The sequence below is a fragment of the Pristiophorus japonicus genome, chromosome 4 (genome assembly GCF_044704955.1).
Source record: "Pristiophorus japonicus isolate sPriJap1 chromosome 4, sPriJap1.hap1, whole genome shotgun sequence".
Lineage (NCBI taxonomy): Eukaryota > Metazoa > Chordata > Chondrichthyes > Pristiophoridae > Pristiophorus > Pristiophorus japonicus.
Genome location: NC_091980.1, coordinates 137,227,310 through 137,242,946, shown reverse-complemented (window position 1 = coordinate 137,242,946; position 15,637 = coordinate 137,227,310). Strand labels below are relative to the sequence as shown.

The window sequence follows — 15,637 nt, the reverse complement described above, 5'->3', positions numbered from 1 at the left end:
TCATTTCTTTTCTGACTCAGCTTCTAAGGATAGGAGCCCTTCCACAACCCCCACCCTCATAACAAAAATCTGTGACAAAATTCCTCCGACTCAAGCCCAGAATTAAATTGGGAGTGGCAGGAAATTGTAAAATCTCGACAGCAACAAAAAATAATCCCAATGTATGAAATGGGATTAACCTCCTGGTATGCTGCTGAGACTGTTTTGTAGGCCCTCAAATCGACCTTTTATCCCTTCTGCCTATTCAAACATTTTCCACTCCAATTAGTCCTTTGTTGTTTTCCCCTGTACGGTTCTGAAGTGCGTAAGTAAGTGCTTTGCATCACTAGTACGCTATGCTAGTCAGAGCTGAAATTAAAATTGGTGGCATTAAGCTGTCAGAAAATGTCATCTGTCTGTCGCTGGGAACCAACTGGGCTGTCTCTGGGGGTGTCGGCCTATCTAGAACATGTTTTTTTTTTCCTTCTTGTCCAATCTTTCTCCTCTCCTGGAAACACTGACTTTTCCCAGGGACAGCTCCACAGGCAGTCCCATCCCGGTCCCCTCCCCCCCCCATATAAACCTCACACAATTAGCCATTCTTCATGTGCAAAGCTAGATAGTGAATATTGCCAAGCTATTGGGCCATGGGGGGAACATCACAGTCGAGCCCAATCCTGTCCTCATTCAATATACACACTTTTCAGCAGCTGACATTATTGAATAGTGATTAAGAGGAGAACCATGGATAACTTTTCCCCTCCCTAACTCAGGGGTTTTGGGACCTATTGTATCACCACAACTGTTGCCTTGGCGAGGATGAGCTGACTCCGTACTGACCGGTAATCAAACCAGTGTCGGCTGTGGCACATCTTGGAGAAGAGCAGGGGAGTTCTCCCTGATCCTGGCCAATTTTTAGTCCATCAACCAACATCATCAAAGCAGACAATCTGTTCACTATTTAGTTGGTGTTTGTGGGACCTTGCACAAGCTAACTGCCACATTTTCCTGCATTACAACAGTAACCACTCTTCTTCCTTACCCATCTCGGTGGATGGAACCAATCCAACTTGGGCCCAAAGGTGATGGTTTTTTTCCCTCCCCTTCGCTCCTGACCCCTTGGTGTGGTGTCATTCCACTGGGACAGGTCCCATTCCAGTGCCTCGCCTATCCATCTTTAAGTTTTGATAGTGAGTGTCAGAAGGTCATTTGATAATGGGGGCATCACAGTCCTGCCCTCTCTTGAAGTCGTGTGCGTGCACTTCCAGCAGGTGACAGTGGATAGACATCAGATGTAGGAATTCTGGCTGATTTTCCCCTCCCAAAGCCAGGTGCACTGAGACCAATTGTTACACATGCTGCGACTGAGATCGACCATCTCAAGACGGGCTGGAGAGAGAATAACAACAACTTGCATTTATATAGTGCCTTTAAAATAGCAACACGTCCCATGGCACTTCACAGAAGCAAACAAAATTTGACACCGAGCCACATAATGAGATATTAAAACAGATGTCCAAAAGCTTGGTCAAAGAGATAGGTTTTAAGGAGGAGAGAGTTAGAGAGGCAGAGAGATTTAGAGAGGAAATTACAGCGCTTAGGCCCTGGGCAGCTGAAAGCATGAGTGCCAATGGTGGAACGATGAAATTCAGGGATGCTCAAGAGGCCAGAATTGGAGAAATGCAGAGATCTCGAAAGGTTGTAAGGCTGGAGGACGTTACAGAGATGGGGCGGGGCGGGGCGAGGCCATGGAGGAATTTGAAAACAAGGATGAGAATTTTTAAGTTGAGCCTTTGCTGGACTGGGTAAATCATAGAAATTTACAGCACGGAAGGAGGCCATTTTGGCTCATCGTGTCTGTGCCAGCCGAGAAAGAGCTATCCAGCCTAATCCCACTTTCCAGCTCTTGGTCCGTAGCCCTGTAGGTTATGGCACATCAAGTGCATATCAATGCATTTTTTAAATGTGGTGAGGGTTTCTGCTTCTACCACCCTGTCAGGCACTGCGTTCCAGACTCCCACCACCCTCTGGGTGAAAACATTTCTCCTCAACTTCCCTCTAATCCTTCTACCAATTACTTTAAATCTATGCCTCCTGGATATTGACCCCTTTGCTTGGTGAAATAGGTCCTTCCTATCCACTCTGTCTAGGCCACTCATAATTTTATAGTCTCCCATCAGCCTCCTCTATTCCAAAGAAAACAATCCCAACCTATCCAATCTTTTCTCATTGCTAAAATGCTCTAGTCCTGGCAACATCCTCGTAAATCTCCTCTGTACCCTCTCTCGTGCAATCACATCTTTCCTGCAATGTGGTGACCAGAACTGTGTGCGGCCTAACTAGTGTTTTATACAGTTCTAGTATAATCTCTCTGCACTTGTATTCTGTGCCTTGGCTAATGAAGGAAAGTATCCTGTATACCTTCTTAACCACCTTATCTACCTGTCCTGCTACCTTCAAAGATCTGTGGACATGCACTCCAAGGTTTCTCTACATTTCTCAGTATCTGACCATTTATTGTATAGTCCCTTGCCTTATTAGCTCTTCCCACATGCATTACCTCACACTTCTCCAGATTTAATTTCATTTGTCACTTTTCTGCCCACCTGACCAGTCCATTGGTATCTTCCTGCAGTCTACAGCTATCTTCTTCACTATCAACCACATGGTTAATTTTTGTATCATCTGCAAACTTCTTAATTATGTCCCCTACATTCAAGTCTAAATCATTGATATATACCACAAAAAGTAAGGGACCTAGTACTGAGCCCTGCAGAACCCCATTTGAAACAGCCTTCCAGTTACAATAACCTCTATCGACCATTACTCTTTGCTTCCTACCTTTGAGCCAATTTTGAATCCAATTTGCCACTTTGCCTTGGATCCCATGGACTTTTAATTTTTTGACCAAACTAACATGTGGGACCTTGTCAAAGGCCTTGCGAAAATCCATGTAGACTACATCAAACGCACTACCCTCATCGACCCTCCTCGTTACCACCTCGTTACTGTCCTTCAGAATTCTTTCCAATAATTTTCCCACCACCAAGGTTAGGCTCTCTGACTTGTCATTACTCAGTCTATCCCTTTCTCCCCTTTTTAATAATGGTACAACGTTAGCAGTCCTCCAGTCCTCTGGCACCATGCCTGCAGCAGAAGAAATGGAAAATGATGGTCAGAGCTTCCTCTATTTCCTCCCTTGACTCTCAACATAGAAACAGAAATTTACAGCGCAGAAAGAGGCCATTTCGGCCCATCGTGTCTGCGCCGGCCGACAAAGAGCCGCATGGCCCTTCGTCAGCACCCTAAAGGTTGCATACAAACCCATGAACAATAACGGAAAGGCAAAGAGCACCCAGCTCAACCAGTCCGCCCCACACCACTGCAACACCCCTTATACTAAAAACATCTACACTCCACCCCAACTGGAGCCATGTGATCTCTTGGGAGAGGCAAAAACCAGATAAAAATCCAGACCAATTTAGGGAGAAAAAATCTGGGAAAATTTCTCTCCGACCCATCCAGGTGATCGAAATTAGTCCAGGAGATCACCCTGGCTGTATTGTATTCCCTTACCATTATATCTGCGCCGACCAACAAAAGGTCATCCAGTCTAATCCCTATTACCAGCTCTAGGTCCGTAACCCTGCAGGTTACACCACTTTAAGTACCCATCCAACCATCTCTTAAAAGTGGTGAGGGTTTCTGCATCCACCACTCTTCCAGGCAGCGAGTTCCAGATCCCCACAACCCTCTGTGTAAAGAAGTCCCCCCTCAAATCCCCTCTAAACCTTCCACCAACCATCTTACCAGCCCCCTGGGATATATTTCATCCAGGCCTGGTGATTTATTTACTTTCAAAGATGCTAAATCACTTAATACTTCCCCTCTCTCTATGTTTATCCCATCCACTATTTTGCACTCCTGCAATGTCTGCATCGTCCCTCTCTTCCGTGAAGACAGACGCAAAATGTTCATTAAGAACCATACCACTTCCGTTTCCACACACAGGTTAACCTTTTTGATCTCCAATAGCCCCTACTCTTTCCTTAGTTATCCTCTTGCTCTTTATCTATTGATAAAACATATTTGGGTTTTCTTTGATTTTACTTGCCAATATTTTTTCATGCCCTCTCTCTGCTTTCCTAATTTACTTTTTAATTTCACCACTGCGTTTTCTGTACTCCTCTAGGCTTTCTGCAGTATTGAGCCCTCGGTATTTGATATAAGCTCCCTTTTTTGCCTTATCCTACCCTGTATGCTCCTTAACATCCAGGGGTCTCTAGATTTGGGAGTCCCGCCCTTTTTCTTTGTGGGAACATATTTGCTCTGGACCCTCACTATCTCTTCCTTGAATGCCTCCCACTGCTCTGACACCAGACTTGAACAAGGTGAACAGGACTTGGTGCGGGTTAGGAAATGGGCAGCATAAGATACCTGGGATCCTCCTGGACTTTACGCTTAAAGAAAGAAAGGCCTGCATTTATATAGCGCCTTTCACGACCACCAGATGTCCCAAAGTGCTTTACAGCCAATGAAGTATTTTGTGAAATGTAGTCACTCTTGTAATGTAGGAAACGCGGCAGCCAATTTGTGCACAGCAAGCTCCCACAAACAGCAATATGATAATGACCAGAGCTCCCACAAACAGCCATATGATGATGACCAGATAATGGGGCTGAAATTCTGGCACACCCATGATTTTTTTAGCGGCACTTACTGCTGGGATCTTTGATGCAGTTGGAAGAGCCATTTTCAGGACTTTTCAAATGTTTTCAAAGTTCCAGAGGAAATAAGTCATAATGGGGGCGGGCCTTAGGCGAGTTCAGCTGAATTTAGGGAGGTAAGTATTTTTCTTTATTAAAACCAGCGTTGCACTAACTGATGATTTGCTTTCGCCGGTCATCAGAATCGTGCGGGATCGGGTCCAGGCCAAAAAATCCCCAACCTCAATTTCAGTCGGGTCGGCCAGTTGACCCCAAATTGGTGGCCATTCAATTTTGACGAATGGCCGCCACAAACTGGCAGTAACAGCGGTCTCTGAGACCCTGAATTTCAGCCCCAACCTGTTTTTGTTATGTTGATTGAGGGATAAATACCAGGGAGAACTCCCTTGTTGCTCTTTGAAATAGTGTCATGGGATATTTTATATCTACTTGAGAGGGCAGCCAGGGCCTCCATTAACATCTTATCTGAAAAACACCACCTCTGACAGTGCAGCACTCCCTCAGCACTGCACTGGAGTGTCAGCCTAGATTTTAGTGCTCAAAGTCCCTGGAATGGGACTTGAACCCACAATCTTCTGACTCTGAAGCAAGGGTGCTAACCACTGAGCCACTGGCGGACACTGTTACTCGTCGGATCATATTCCTAAACCACTGGGGAATGTGAGGCGTGGATTGTTTTTTTTTGTCTCTTGATTAATAACTAACTATGAAAAGAAGCAACGTTTATTTCAAAGTAGCACAGTCTATTCCTGTATTCTTTAAAATTATGTTTAGTTTTTGACATTCCCAGAAAATGCTCCGTACAGAGATGTTAAAAACCGTCAGGAAGAGCTTTGCAAGGGATGGCTCAAGAGACAAAAGTGCCCTTTCAAAGAAGTTCAGACTTCGGGTGTTAATTGGGCCCAGGAGCTAAAATGACCCGGGATTCACATCTATGATTCGGCCTTCGCTAGCTCCCATTTAAAATTGGGGCTTTATGAATTTACGTTCCTCCAATGGCTCGAGTGGAACATAAATGCCGGCATGGACTGGTTGGGCCGAATGGCCTGTTTCTGTGCTGTATATCTATGTAACCCTATGTAACAGAGCTATAGTAATACCCGCCGTCCTGTATAGCTCAGAAACATGGAACATGTACAGTAGACACCTCACTGGAGAAATACCACCTGCGATGTCTCCGCAACATCCTACAAATCCCCTGGGAGGACAGACGCACCAACATTAGCATCCTTGACCGGGCCGACATCCCCAGCATCGAAGCACTGACCACACTGGACCAGCTCCGCTGGGCAGGCCACATAATTCGCATGCCAGACATGAGACTCCCAAAGCAAGCGCTCTACTCTGAACTTCTTCACGGCAAAGGAGCCAAAGGTGGGCAGCGGTTACAAGGACACCCTCAAAGCCTCCCTGATAAAGTGCAATATCCCCACTGACACCTGGGAGACCCTGGCCAAACACCGCCCTAAGTGGAGGAAGCGCATTCGGGAGGGCGCTGAGCACCTCGAGTCTCATCGCCGAGAGCGTGCAGAAAACAAGCGCAGGCAGCGGAAAGAGCGTGCAGCAAACCAGTCCCACCCACCCCTTCCCTCAATGACTATCTGCCCCACCTGTGACAGAAACTGTGGTTCTCATATTGGACTGTGCAGTTACCTAAGAACTCATGTTAAGTGTGGAACAAGTCTTCCTTGATTCCGAGGGACTGCCTATGATAATGATAATGATGTAACCCTCATTCATGCCTTTGTTACTTCTAGACTTGACTACTCCAACTCACTCCTGGCCGGCCCCCCACATTCTACACTACGTAAACTGGAGGTCATCCAAAACTCAGCAGCCCGTGTACGAACTCGCACCAAGTCACGATCACCCATCACATCACCTTTGTGCTTTCTGACCTACATTGGCTCCCGGTTGAACAATGCCTCGATTTCAAAATTCTCATCCTTGTTTACAAATCACTCCGTGACCTTGCCCCTCCATATCTCTGTAATCTTTTTCGGCCTCACAACCCCACGAGATGTCTGCCTCCTCAAGTTCTGGCCTCTTGAACATCCCTCATTATAACTGCTCAACCATCAGTGGCCGTGCCTTCATCTGCCTGGGCCTCAAGCTCTGGAACCCCATCCCTAAACCTCTCCACCTCTCTACCTCTCTTTTCTCCTTTAAGGCGCTCCTTAAAACCTACCTCTTTAAACAAGTTTTTGGTCACCTACCTTAATTTCTTCTTTTGTGACTCAGTGCCAAATTTATCTGTTTTGTTTTGTAATACTGTTGTGAAGCGCCTTGGGACTTTTTAGTACGTTAAAGATACTATATAAATAAGTCATTTTTTAAAATTATTATTATTTTAAAAACAGGTGACAGATCCCACCATCTGATAACATAATCTGCATTACATTGCAAGAGGCATCTGAAGATAACAGAAAGCACAACATCCTGTTGGAAATGATTGTGTACAAGTTGTAGCAGAGCCTCAGACCAGACGTGATTCTAAAAGAGTCGCGTTCAATGTCAGGAAAAAGAATTAGACCATGAGTTTACGGATTTGCTATGCCACATTGGCTTATGTACTTCCAGATTGATGACTGCGAGCATTAGACTGGGAGATCAGTACTACTGCAGTGAAAGTAGTTTAGTTAAACAACCACAAAATGTTTTTTTTTTAGTTGAAAAGTCTACAAGTAAATTTGCAGAAAAGCCTGCGAACAATGACTCATATAGGCAGACTGTGTGACTGAAGATATTCTCGACTCAGTAAAGATTTAATGTAGAAAAAACTAGCATTTATTTTGCATCTTTCACCATCTCCGGGCATCCTAAAGCACTTTATACTTTTGAACTGCAGTCGCTGTTGTAATGTAGGGAAATATGGCAGCCAATTTGCGCACAGCAAGTTCATGCACCCTCTTTCAATACAATTCTAAGGGGAGTGTAAGTGGTGGCTGGTGTGCAACAGCCACCACACGTTAAAAAAATCCACGCACAGGCATCTTCTACATTTCAAGATGTAGTTCGGGATCTGGAATATTAGTTCAGGATCTGGAACATTGAAACACCTGTGAACTCATCTCTTTTCGGTGGAAGCAAGTCATCCTCGCTTCGAGGGACTGCCTACGATGATGAAGGGGGGTGCATGAACAGAGAGACCCGGGGGTATATGTACACAAATCATTGAGGGTAGCAAGGCAGGTTGAGAAAGTGATTAAAAAAGCATACGGGATCCTCGGCTTCATAAATAGAGTATAAAGTACAAAAGCAAGGAAGTTATGATGAACCTTTATAAAATACTGGTTTGGCCTCAACTGGAATATCGTGTCCAATTCTGGGCTCCGCGCTTTAGGAAGGATGTGAAGGCCTTAGAGAAGGTGCAGAAAAGATTTACAAGTATAGACTGGAGAAGCTAGGGTTGTTCTTAGAGCAGAGAAGGTTGAGAAGGAATTTAATAGTGGTGTTCAAAATTATGAGGGGTTTAGACAGTAGACAGAGAGAAACTGTTCCCCTTGGCAGAAGGGGGGGCGAGAACCACAGGACACAGATTTAAAGTGAATGGCAGAAGAACCAAAGGCAACATGAGGAAAAACTTTTTCACACAGCGAGTAGTTAGGATCTGGAATGCACTGTCTGAAAAGGTGGTGCAGGCAGATTCAATTGTGGCTTTCAAAAGAGAATTGGATAAGTATCTAAAGGAAAAAATTTTGCAGGGCTATGGGGAAAGAGCGGGTGAGTGGGACTAGCTGAGGTGTTCTTGCAGAGAGCCTTCACGGGCTCGACGGGCCAAATGGCAGCCTCCTGTGCTGTACTCATTCTATGATCCCACAAACCACAATGGGATATTGGTCAGATAATTTGTTTTCATAATGCTGGTTGAGGGATAAATATTGGACAGAACACCAGGGAAGCTCCCCTGTTCTTCTTTGAAATAGTTCCATGGGATCTTTTACATCCACTTGAGAGAGCAGACGGAGCTCGATTTAACGTCTCACCTGAAAAACAGCACCTCCAACAATGCAGCACTCACTCATATTGCTCTGAAGTGTCAGCCTAGATTATTTGCTCAAGTGTCTGGATGGGGACTTGAACCCATAAACTTCTGACTCAGTGGCGACAGGGCTACCAATGAGCCAAGGCTGACACTCCTAATGTTGTGTTGTGGCACAGGAGAGAAAAGGGAACAGTTGGGTAAATTAGTTCGCCATTAAGATTCAAGAACAGACATTGAGCTCAATTTTCCCCAAAGCTTTTTTTTGGCGTTCTTGAAGAGTTACACCCGATTTTTTGGAGGGCCCAAGTACGCCAAAAAAGAAATGTTCTAAGTTTCCCCGTTGGGTTTCTTCATTTTGGCGTGGCCTAACCTGTCCTTTAGTTCTGGGGGTGGAGCCAAAAAGATCGGGCTGCCATGGTAACCAGGGACACAATGTGAGCTGAGGCTGCAAAGTGAAGCATACAGCCAGCTCCCAACACACTAAAAGAATTGAAAAACATATAACAGCAACTTACCTCCAACCCTGCCTGAAGGGCTTGCTGGTCCGGTCCCATTCTCAGTCCCCGGGATACAATGTGAGCTGAGTTTGTCTCTCTCTCCTCTCTCTCCTCTCTCTCCTGTCTCTCTGTCTCTCTCTGTCTGTCTCTGTCTCCGGGAGAATGGGACCGGAGGTAAGTTGCTGCTATGCGTTTTTCAATTCTTTTAGTGTGTGTCCGGGCACCTGCTGCGCTGATTTCCTTACTTGCGCCAATTTATTTAACTCTCTGGAGCGCCCACATACGCTGGCCTAAGCAGAACTGGAGTAACTCTTAGCTGGCCAAACTTCCATAAATTACACCCCCTTTGGCTGAAAAAAAAACTGACCTAAAAAAATCGTAACTAACTGAGTTACACTAGTGCAAATTGATTGGGGGAACTCTGGTTTTTCAACTTTGGCCAAAAAGAGCAGCCTGCTCAAAAAAAAATGGCGCAAATCACTGGGGAAATTGAGCCCATATATACTGCAACTTTGTCTCACTGTTCAGCCCTTTGAACGTGTCAGTCAAAAAAAATCCTAACCTCCGATTTTATACTACAGATTGCATAGAAGTTAATGTGCCACAAGGACTAACAAATAAGGAATACGTATATTGACATAATGCCTTAAGACCTGACATTTCGACAGCACCTTTCACTTTCTCAGAATGCTCTAAAGCACTTCACAACCAATGAATTAGTTTTGAAGTGCAGTCACTGTTGCAAAGTAGGGAATCACAGCAGCCAATCCCACAAACAGCAAATTAACTCCTGGCCAGTCAATCAGTTACATCACATCAAAAGATCTCAAAGGTGTATCACACAATGAATTACTTTAAGACTTACATAGGCAAACACAGCCATCATCTGCAGCAGCATTGGTGAATATTTTTTATTGGTGGTGTTGATAGAAGGAGAAATGTTGGCCAAGGCACTAGGAGTACTCCCTGCTCTTGTACAAATAGTGGGATTGTTGGCATTCACCAGAACCAGCGGAACGGTTCAACCAGCATCATGGTTTAACACTGTCCAAAGCAGCAAGTTATACCTTTATTTTTAAAAAAAAGTAATGATCAGAATCTCCCAAATAGTCAGCAAGTTTATCAGAGCCACATACAGCAGATGCATCCCAGGACTGATCCCCAGTCTGCCAGGGGCGGTGTTAGAGACCAGAAAGATTGTGAGGTAGAGATAGATTTGAGACGAAAGGTATAAGAGGAATTATCAATCACCCGAGCCTTTTTCTCATCCCCACCCCAGTAGCGTGCCTGTCGAATCTCTCCAGATGTGGAGGCAGTGCGATATAACCGGGTAAAGCAACAAAGCATAGGTTATTTTTTGAAGGTAATTCATCTTGCTCTGGCGTGTGCACTGTCTGACAGCCATGTTAAACAGATCAGTGCTTGATTCATTGTGCTCGGAGACCTTTGAAGGTGCATGACTAATTAGAGACGGGTCAGTAGTTTTCATTTAATAATTTAGTAAGAACTGTCTCAGTCTTGCCAGTAGATTCTGCCGGCGAGGTTTTGATGCCCTTCCCCTACAGAGGTGACTGCATGAACGACAGTCGGGTTTGCCTCATCTCAGAGTAAACATCTCAACCTGCTTCCCCAGGCACTTGGCAGTATCCAACCATGCCAAATGATGCATCATTGATTTTTGTCAAGCCGAATTAGCCGGTGCGCCTTTCACAGCCACAGCTCAGGCGAGGGCTGGCAGATTCAGTGTTCTGCTGTCACTCCACCCTTGGTGTCCAACAGCTACCCAGCATATGTGGCTGAACTCTTTCTGAGATGGGTGTATGTACATTCATATACTCTCAATCATACACACACTCGCCAACACATACATACTCTTCTCATACGCACACTCGTACTCACTCGCAAGGGTGCACACACACTCAAGCACACACACACTCACTCAAACACGGACACTCACACAGATACTCAAGCTCACTCGCGATCACTCACACTCATTCAGGCTCGCACTCGCGCTCACTCACCTTCGTGCTCACTCAAACATACACACCAAAGCGATTTAAGGGATTGAATTGGAAGGTAAATGGAAGATCCCATGCTCTAGATCATTGGAAGGCCTAGTGAAAATAGATTCTTATAATAGAACTGTTTTGAGTTAAAGGTGGAAATTCCAGATTGTTGTTTAAGGTCTTTCAAAATCCGTGAATATTTAAAGTTACAGTAACTCTTATCCAATAATGTATTCATCCTTTTCTGGGTGTTTTTGGGGGGAATTTCTGAAGATGAAATAAACACTGAACAGTTGGAAGCTTCACAATCAGTAAATCCATCACAAAGTCACCCTCATTCCCTGTCTTTCCCCAACACTTCGACCTTTCTCCCCTCTCTGCTCCTGAAAGTCCTGGCTTGTGCTGGGCTCCATGTCCACTGTGCACCCGCAGTCCCTCGCCCTGTGCCCTTGTCCGTGTACGGGTCTAAAGTGCGAGTGTTGGCCGGATTCAGTGGTGTGAGACATCACAGGAGAGCCCTATCCTGCCCTCAGCCAAGAGCCACACATGCCTGCACTTTCCAGCAAGGTCATGTTGGGATTTTCCACTTTCTCTTTGCCAACCATTTCTGCTGCTGGTGGTGATGGGCATTATGCATTTGTGCTATTGTGGACTCCTCCACCTCCCAAACTACATGAATCTTTCTCCCCTCTATAGCTCAGTCTTGTAATGAGGCAGAGAATTTAATCAGCTGAGCTTCAAAGTCTTAAAAGTATGACATGGAATTTCTTACTTCAGGACAATGCTGCTCATTTTGCAGCTTCGCAGCCTGGGTGGGAATCTGAGAGCGCAGAGCACCGCCTATTGTAAAACCCGTCCGATTGCTATCCCATTGAAGTCAGCGGGGTGAGAATTGGGCAGGTTCTATAATGGCAGAGCTGTGCACACCACCAGATGTCATTTACCTTCCTTTTTTACTTCTCGTGGGTCACTTTGTTTAGTACGGTAGAGTAGTGGTTCTGTGACGGGACTAGTATTCCAGCAGATTGTGAGTTCAAATCCCATCATGGTAGTTTTGAGAGTTTGAGTTCAGTTTTTTAAAATCTGGAATTGAAAAGTTGGCATCAGTGAATGTGATTGTGAAGCTGCTGGATTGTTGTAAAAACCCAACTGGTTCTCTAATGTTCTTTAGGGAAGAATAGTTGCTGTCCTCACCCGGCCTGGCCTAACTGTGACTCTAGTTTCACACCAATGTGTTGACTCTTAACTGCCTTCTGAAGTGGCCTTGATTCAGAGCAACTAGGGATGAACAATAAATGCTGACCTTGCCAGCGACGCCCACATCCCGAGAATGAATAATAACTTTTTTTTTTAAAAGGTCATGTTGGGATTTTCCACTTTCTCTTTGCCAACCATTTCTGCTGCTGGTGGTGATGGGCATTATGCATTTGTGCTATTGTGGACTCCTCCACCTCCCAAACTACATGAATCATCACAAATTAGAAAAGCATTCCTTACCAATGGCTCTGCCTCCAGTCCTTCCCATGTACTGCTAGTTGGTCAACAATGGGCAACATTATGACAGTTTGGCTGATCCTATACCTGAGGGATCAGCCCCCACCTATAAGTGGTTTCTGCTGCATGGCTTGTAAAGACATTAATATATTCTTTCCTCTTGTGTTTTCCATCTTTCCCTTCCACTTCTCCCACTTTCTGTCTTTTGCATTTTGCCTCTTCTCTTTCATTCCCTACCACTATGGATGCTGGGACAGCCCTCCCTCCATCTCCAGTTTGAGAAACATAGACTGGCTCAGTCAAAGTGGTGAGAATGTGGAACCACTACCACATGGAGCAGTTGAGGCAAGTATAGAGGCTATGCTGATAGGGTTAGATGGAGCAGGGTGGGAGGAGGCTCGTGTGGAGCACAAGCTAGAGTATGGACCAGTTGGGCCAAATGACCTGTTTCGGTGCTGTTCACTCTATGTAAAAAAAAACTAAGTGGGGAGATCACGACCCCGAGACTAGAGGGTGGTGAGAGCACGATGTGGAGGAGTTGGTCGGCCCAATGCACTTTGTTTCTCAGACTGACTTGTGTTCTTGTCCCCAGGTGCCAGTGCTGAGGCCCATGGACCTGATGGTGGAGGCCAGCCCGAGGAGAGTGTTTGCCAATGCGCACACGTATCACATCAACTCCATATCAGTAAATAGTGACTACGAGACGTACATGTCAGCCGATGACTTGAGGATAAACCTTTGGCATCTGGAGATTACCAACCGAAGCTTCAGTATCCTTCAACTGGAAAACGTTTTGCGTCAGTTACCAATCTTTTCATGTTACGGTGACTGAGATCAGTGGAATAATGGTGGATGACATTGTCTGATAAGATCCTGAGTTGGCTTGGGGCCAGAGACAAAGCAAATAAGGGGGCTGTTTTTTAACCTATAGTCTCAATGAAAATTCAAATTTGCTTTCATTTTATCTCCCCTTCTCTCCCGAAGGTTCCTACAGTCAACAAACTTGTATTTATGTAGCACCTTTAATGTAGTAAAACGCCCAAAGGCATTTCACAGGAACATTCCAAAACAAAATTTCACACTGAACCACATAAGGAAGTATTAGGACAGATACCAAAAGCTTGGTCAAAGAGGTAGGTTTTAAGGAGCATCTTAAAGGAGGAGCAAGGTAGAGAGGTTTAGGGTGGGAATTCCAGAGCTTAGGGCCTTGGCAACACAAGGCACGGCCACAGATGGTGGAGTGATTGAAATCGGGGATGCTCAAGAGGCCAGAATTAGAGGAGTGCAGAGATCTCGGAGGGTTGTGGGTTGGAGCAGATTACAGGGTTAGGGAGGTTGCTGGCAAATAGTTCCACGAGTCCTTCAATACCCTAGTCAAGCAGCCTTTCCTCATGTGTGAACCTGGACAAGGCAGTATTGGCAACCTATTCAACCCTCTGGAGCATTGGAGCCAAGGCTGATTCAGCTCACACACAAATGCTCCAAAAGTGAAGAGCGAGTGGGAGACGGTGACTTTTCTTTACATTACCTTACCCGTTGAAGGTAAATACCTGGTCCTGTCAGTGAAAGTAGTCCAGGATTCATTGAACTTGTTCTTCAACTTGCTTTCTCAGTACAGTGTATGAAACCAGTTTGATGTGCCACTCTCTAACCTCCCACCGCACCCCTCCCCCCATGTCAATGGTGGCAGTTATGCTGTGAGATTTAATGGGCCTTGCCCTGTCACGATCCGGTGTTGTGTGAGGGGACTGACAGTGACAGCCCTTGATTGATGAGGGTAATTATTGATGCTGATTCTCTGGTAACAGGTCTGGTTCCATCTGACACCAGCCCCTTTGTGTCCAGTGCCAGTGAGAGGAGCAATTAAAATCCTGATCAATAATAAGTGGATTTACAAGTACTCCAAGCTGTGGCCTGACCGAGCCTGGGAATGGATTTGCCCCAAGGCTCCACTTGCACCCCTCTCACCTTGACTGCCTTTTTTATTTGCCTCTGGGTTGCATCTGTTTATGAGAAAGCGAAATCCTCGTGGGGAAAGTAACCCCTTCGGTTCTGTATAAGAGTTGTTTTTACTCCTTTAGCCGTAGCTTTAGTTACTGGTCCAGGAGCAGAGTGCCTTGATGCCTGCTGCATACTGTCAAGAAAAAGTACCATTCTTTCATGATTATATTCTGTGATTAAAGTTAAGTATAGAATGCAAAAATTCAGAGGAATATTTTTAAGAGGCTTTTGAGGGTGGTTTTTCATTATCATTGAGACCACTTTCTTCATATTAAGCTTCAATTAGTTTCCTTCACATTATTACTGTCAGTTGTAAGTGTGCATTGACCTCTTGACAGAGTGGGAGAAAAATTAAACTGGCTAAATAAATACATCACGGTTCTCCATTTTATAGAATTTGTTGTATGCGAATTTTAGCTTTTAATGTCTGTCTGAGCTCGAGGTTACCTTTATAATCTATTGATAGTGGCAGCAAATGTCTTGGTTAGAGGGAGGAGGCTCGAGTGTAGCATCAACTGGTTGGGCAGAATGGCCCGATTCTGTACTGTATACTATATGTAGTTCTATGTAATTCCTTTTGAAGGGCTATCAGTTTAGCAGAGGCACAGCCCTGCCATTGACTCTATAATTTGGGTTGCCAACTCTGGTTGGACATATTCCTGGAGGTATCATCACATGACCTGTCTCTCTGCCCCGCCCCCAGACTCCAGCCATTGGTCGCTCGACACGTCCACCCTCACTGTGCACCACCTTCCCACGGCCAATGGGAAAGCAAATAGACCGTTCATTATCCGATTGGATAATCATCCAATCAGCCTTTTTTATGGTATAACTAATAAACAAAAGTGTTTATATTGTATTTTTATAAAGCGCTTTTTTAAAAAAAAAAAGCTCCTATAATTTTTCTCCAGGGTTTGCTCACAGCAGTGTCATAAGAACATAAGAAAT

The 15,637-nt window shown here is 45.0% G+C and overlaps 1 protein-coding gene across 2 annotated transcripts in view; it reads left to right on the top strand.

Annotated features, from left to right (window-relative positions):
- LOC139263068 (serine/threonine-protein phosphatase 2A 55 kDa regulatory subunit B beta isoform) overlaps positions 1-15,637 on the top strand; it is a 529,859-nt gene that overhangs the window by 471,194 nt on the left and 43,028 nt on the right. For both annotated transcript variants that reach the window (XM_070878606.1, XM_070878607.1), the window contains one exon: positions 13,281-13,458. In XM_070878606.1, coding sequence (XP_070734707.1) covers positions 13,281-13,458 — 178 coding nt within the window. The remainder of the gene's footprint in view (positions 1-13,280; positions 13,459-15,637) is intronic.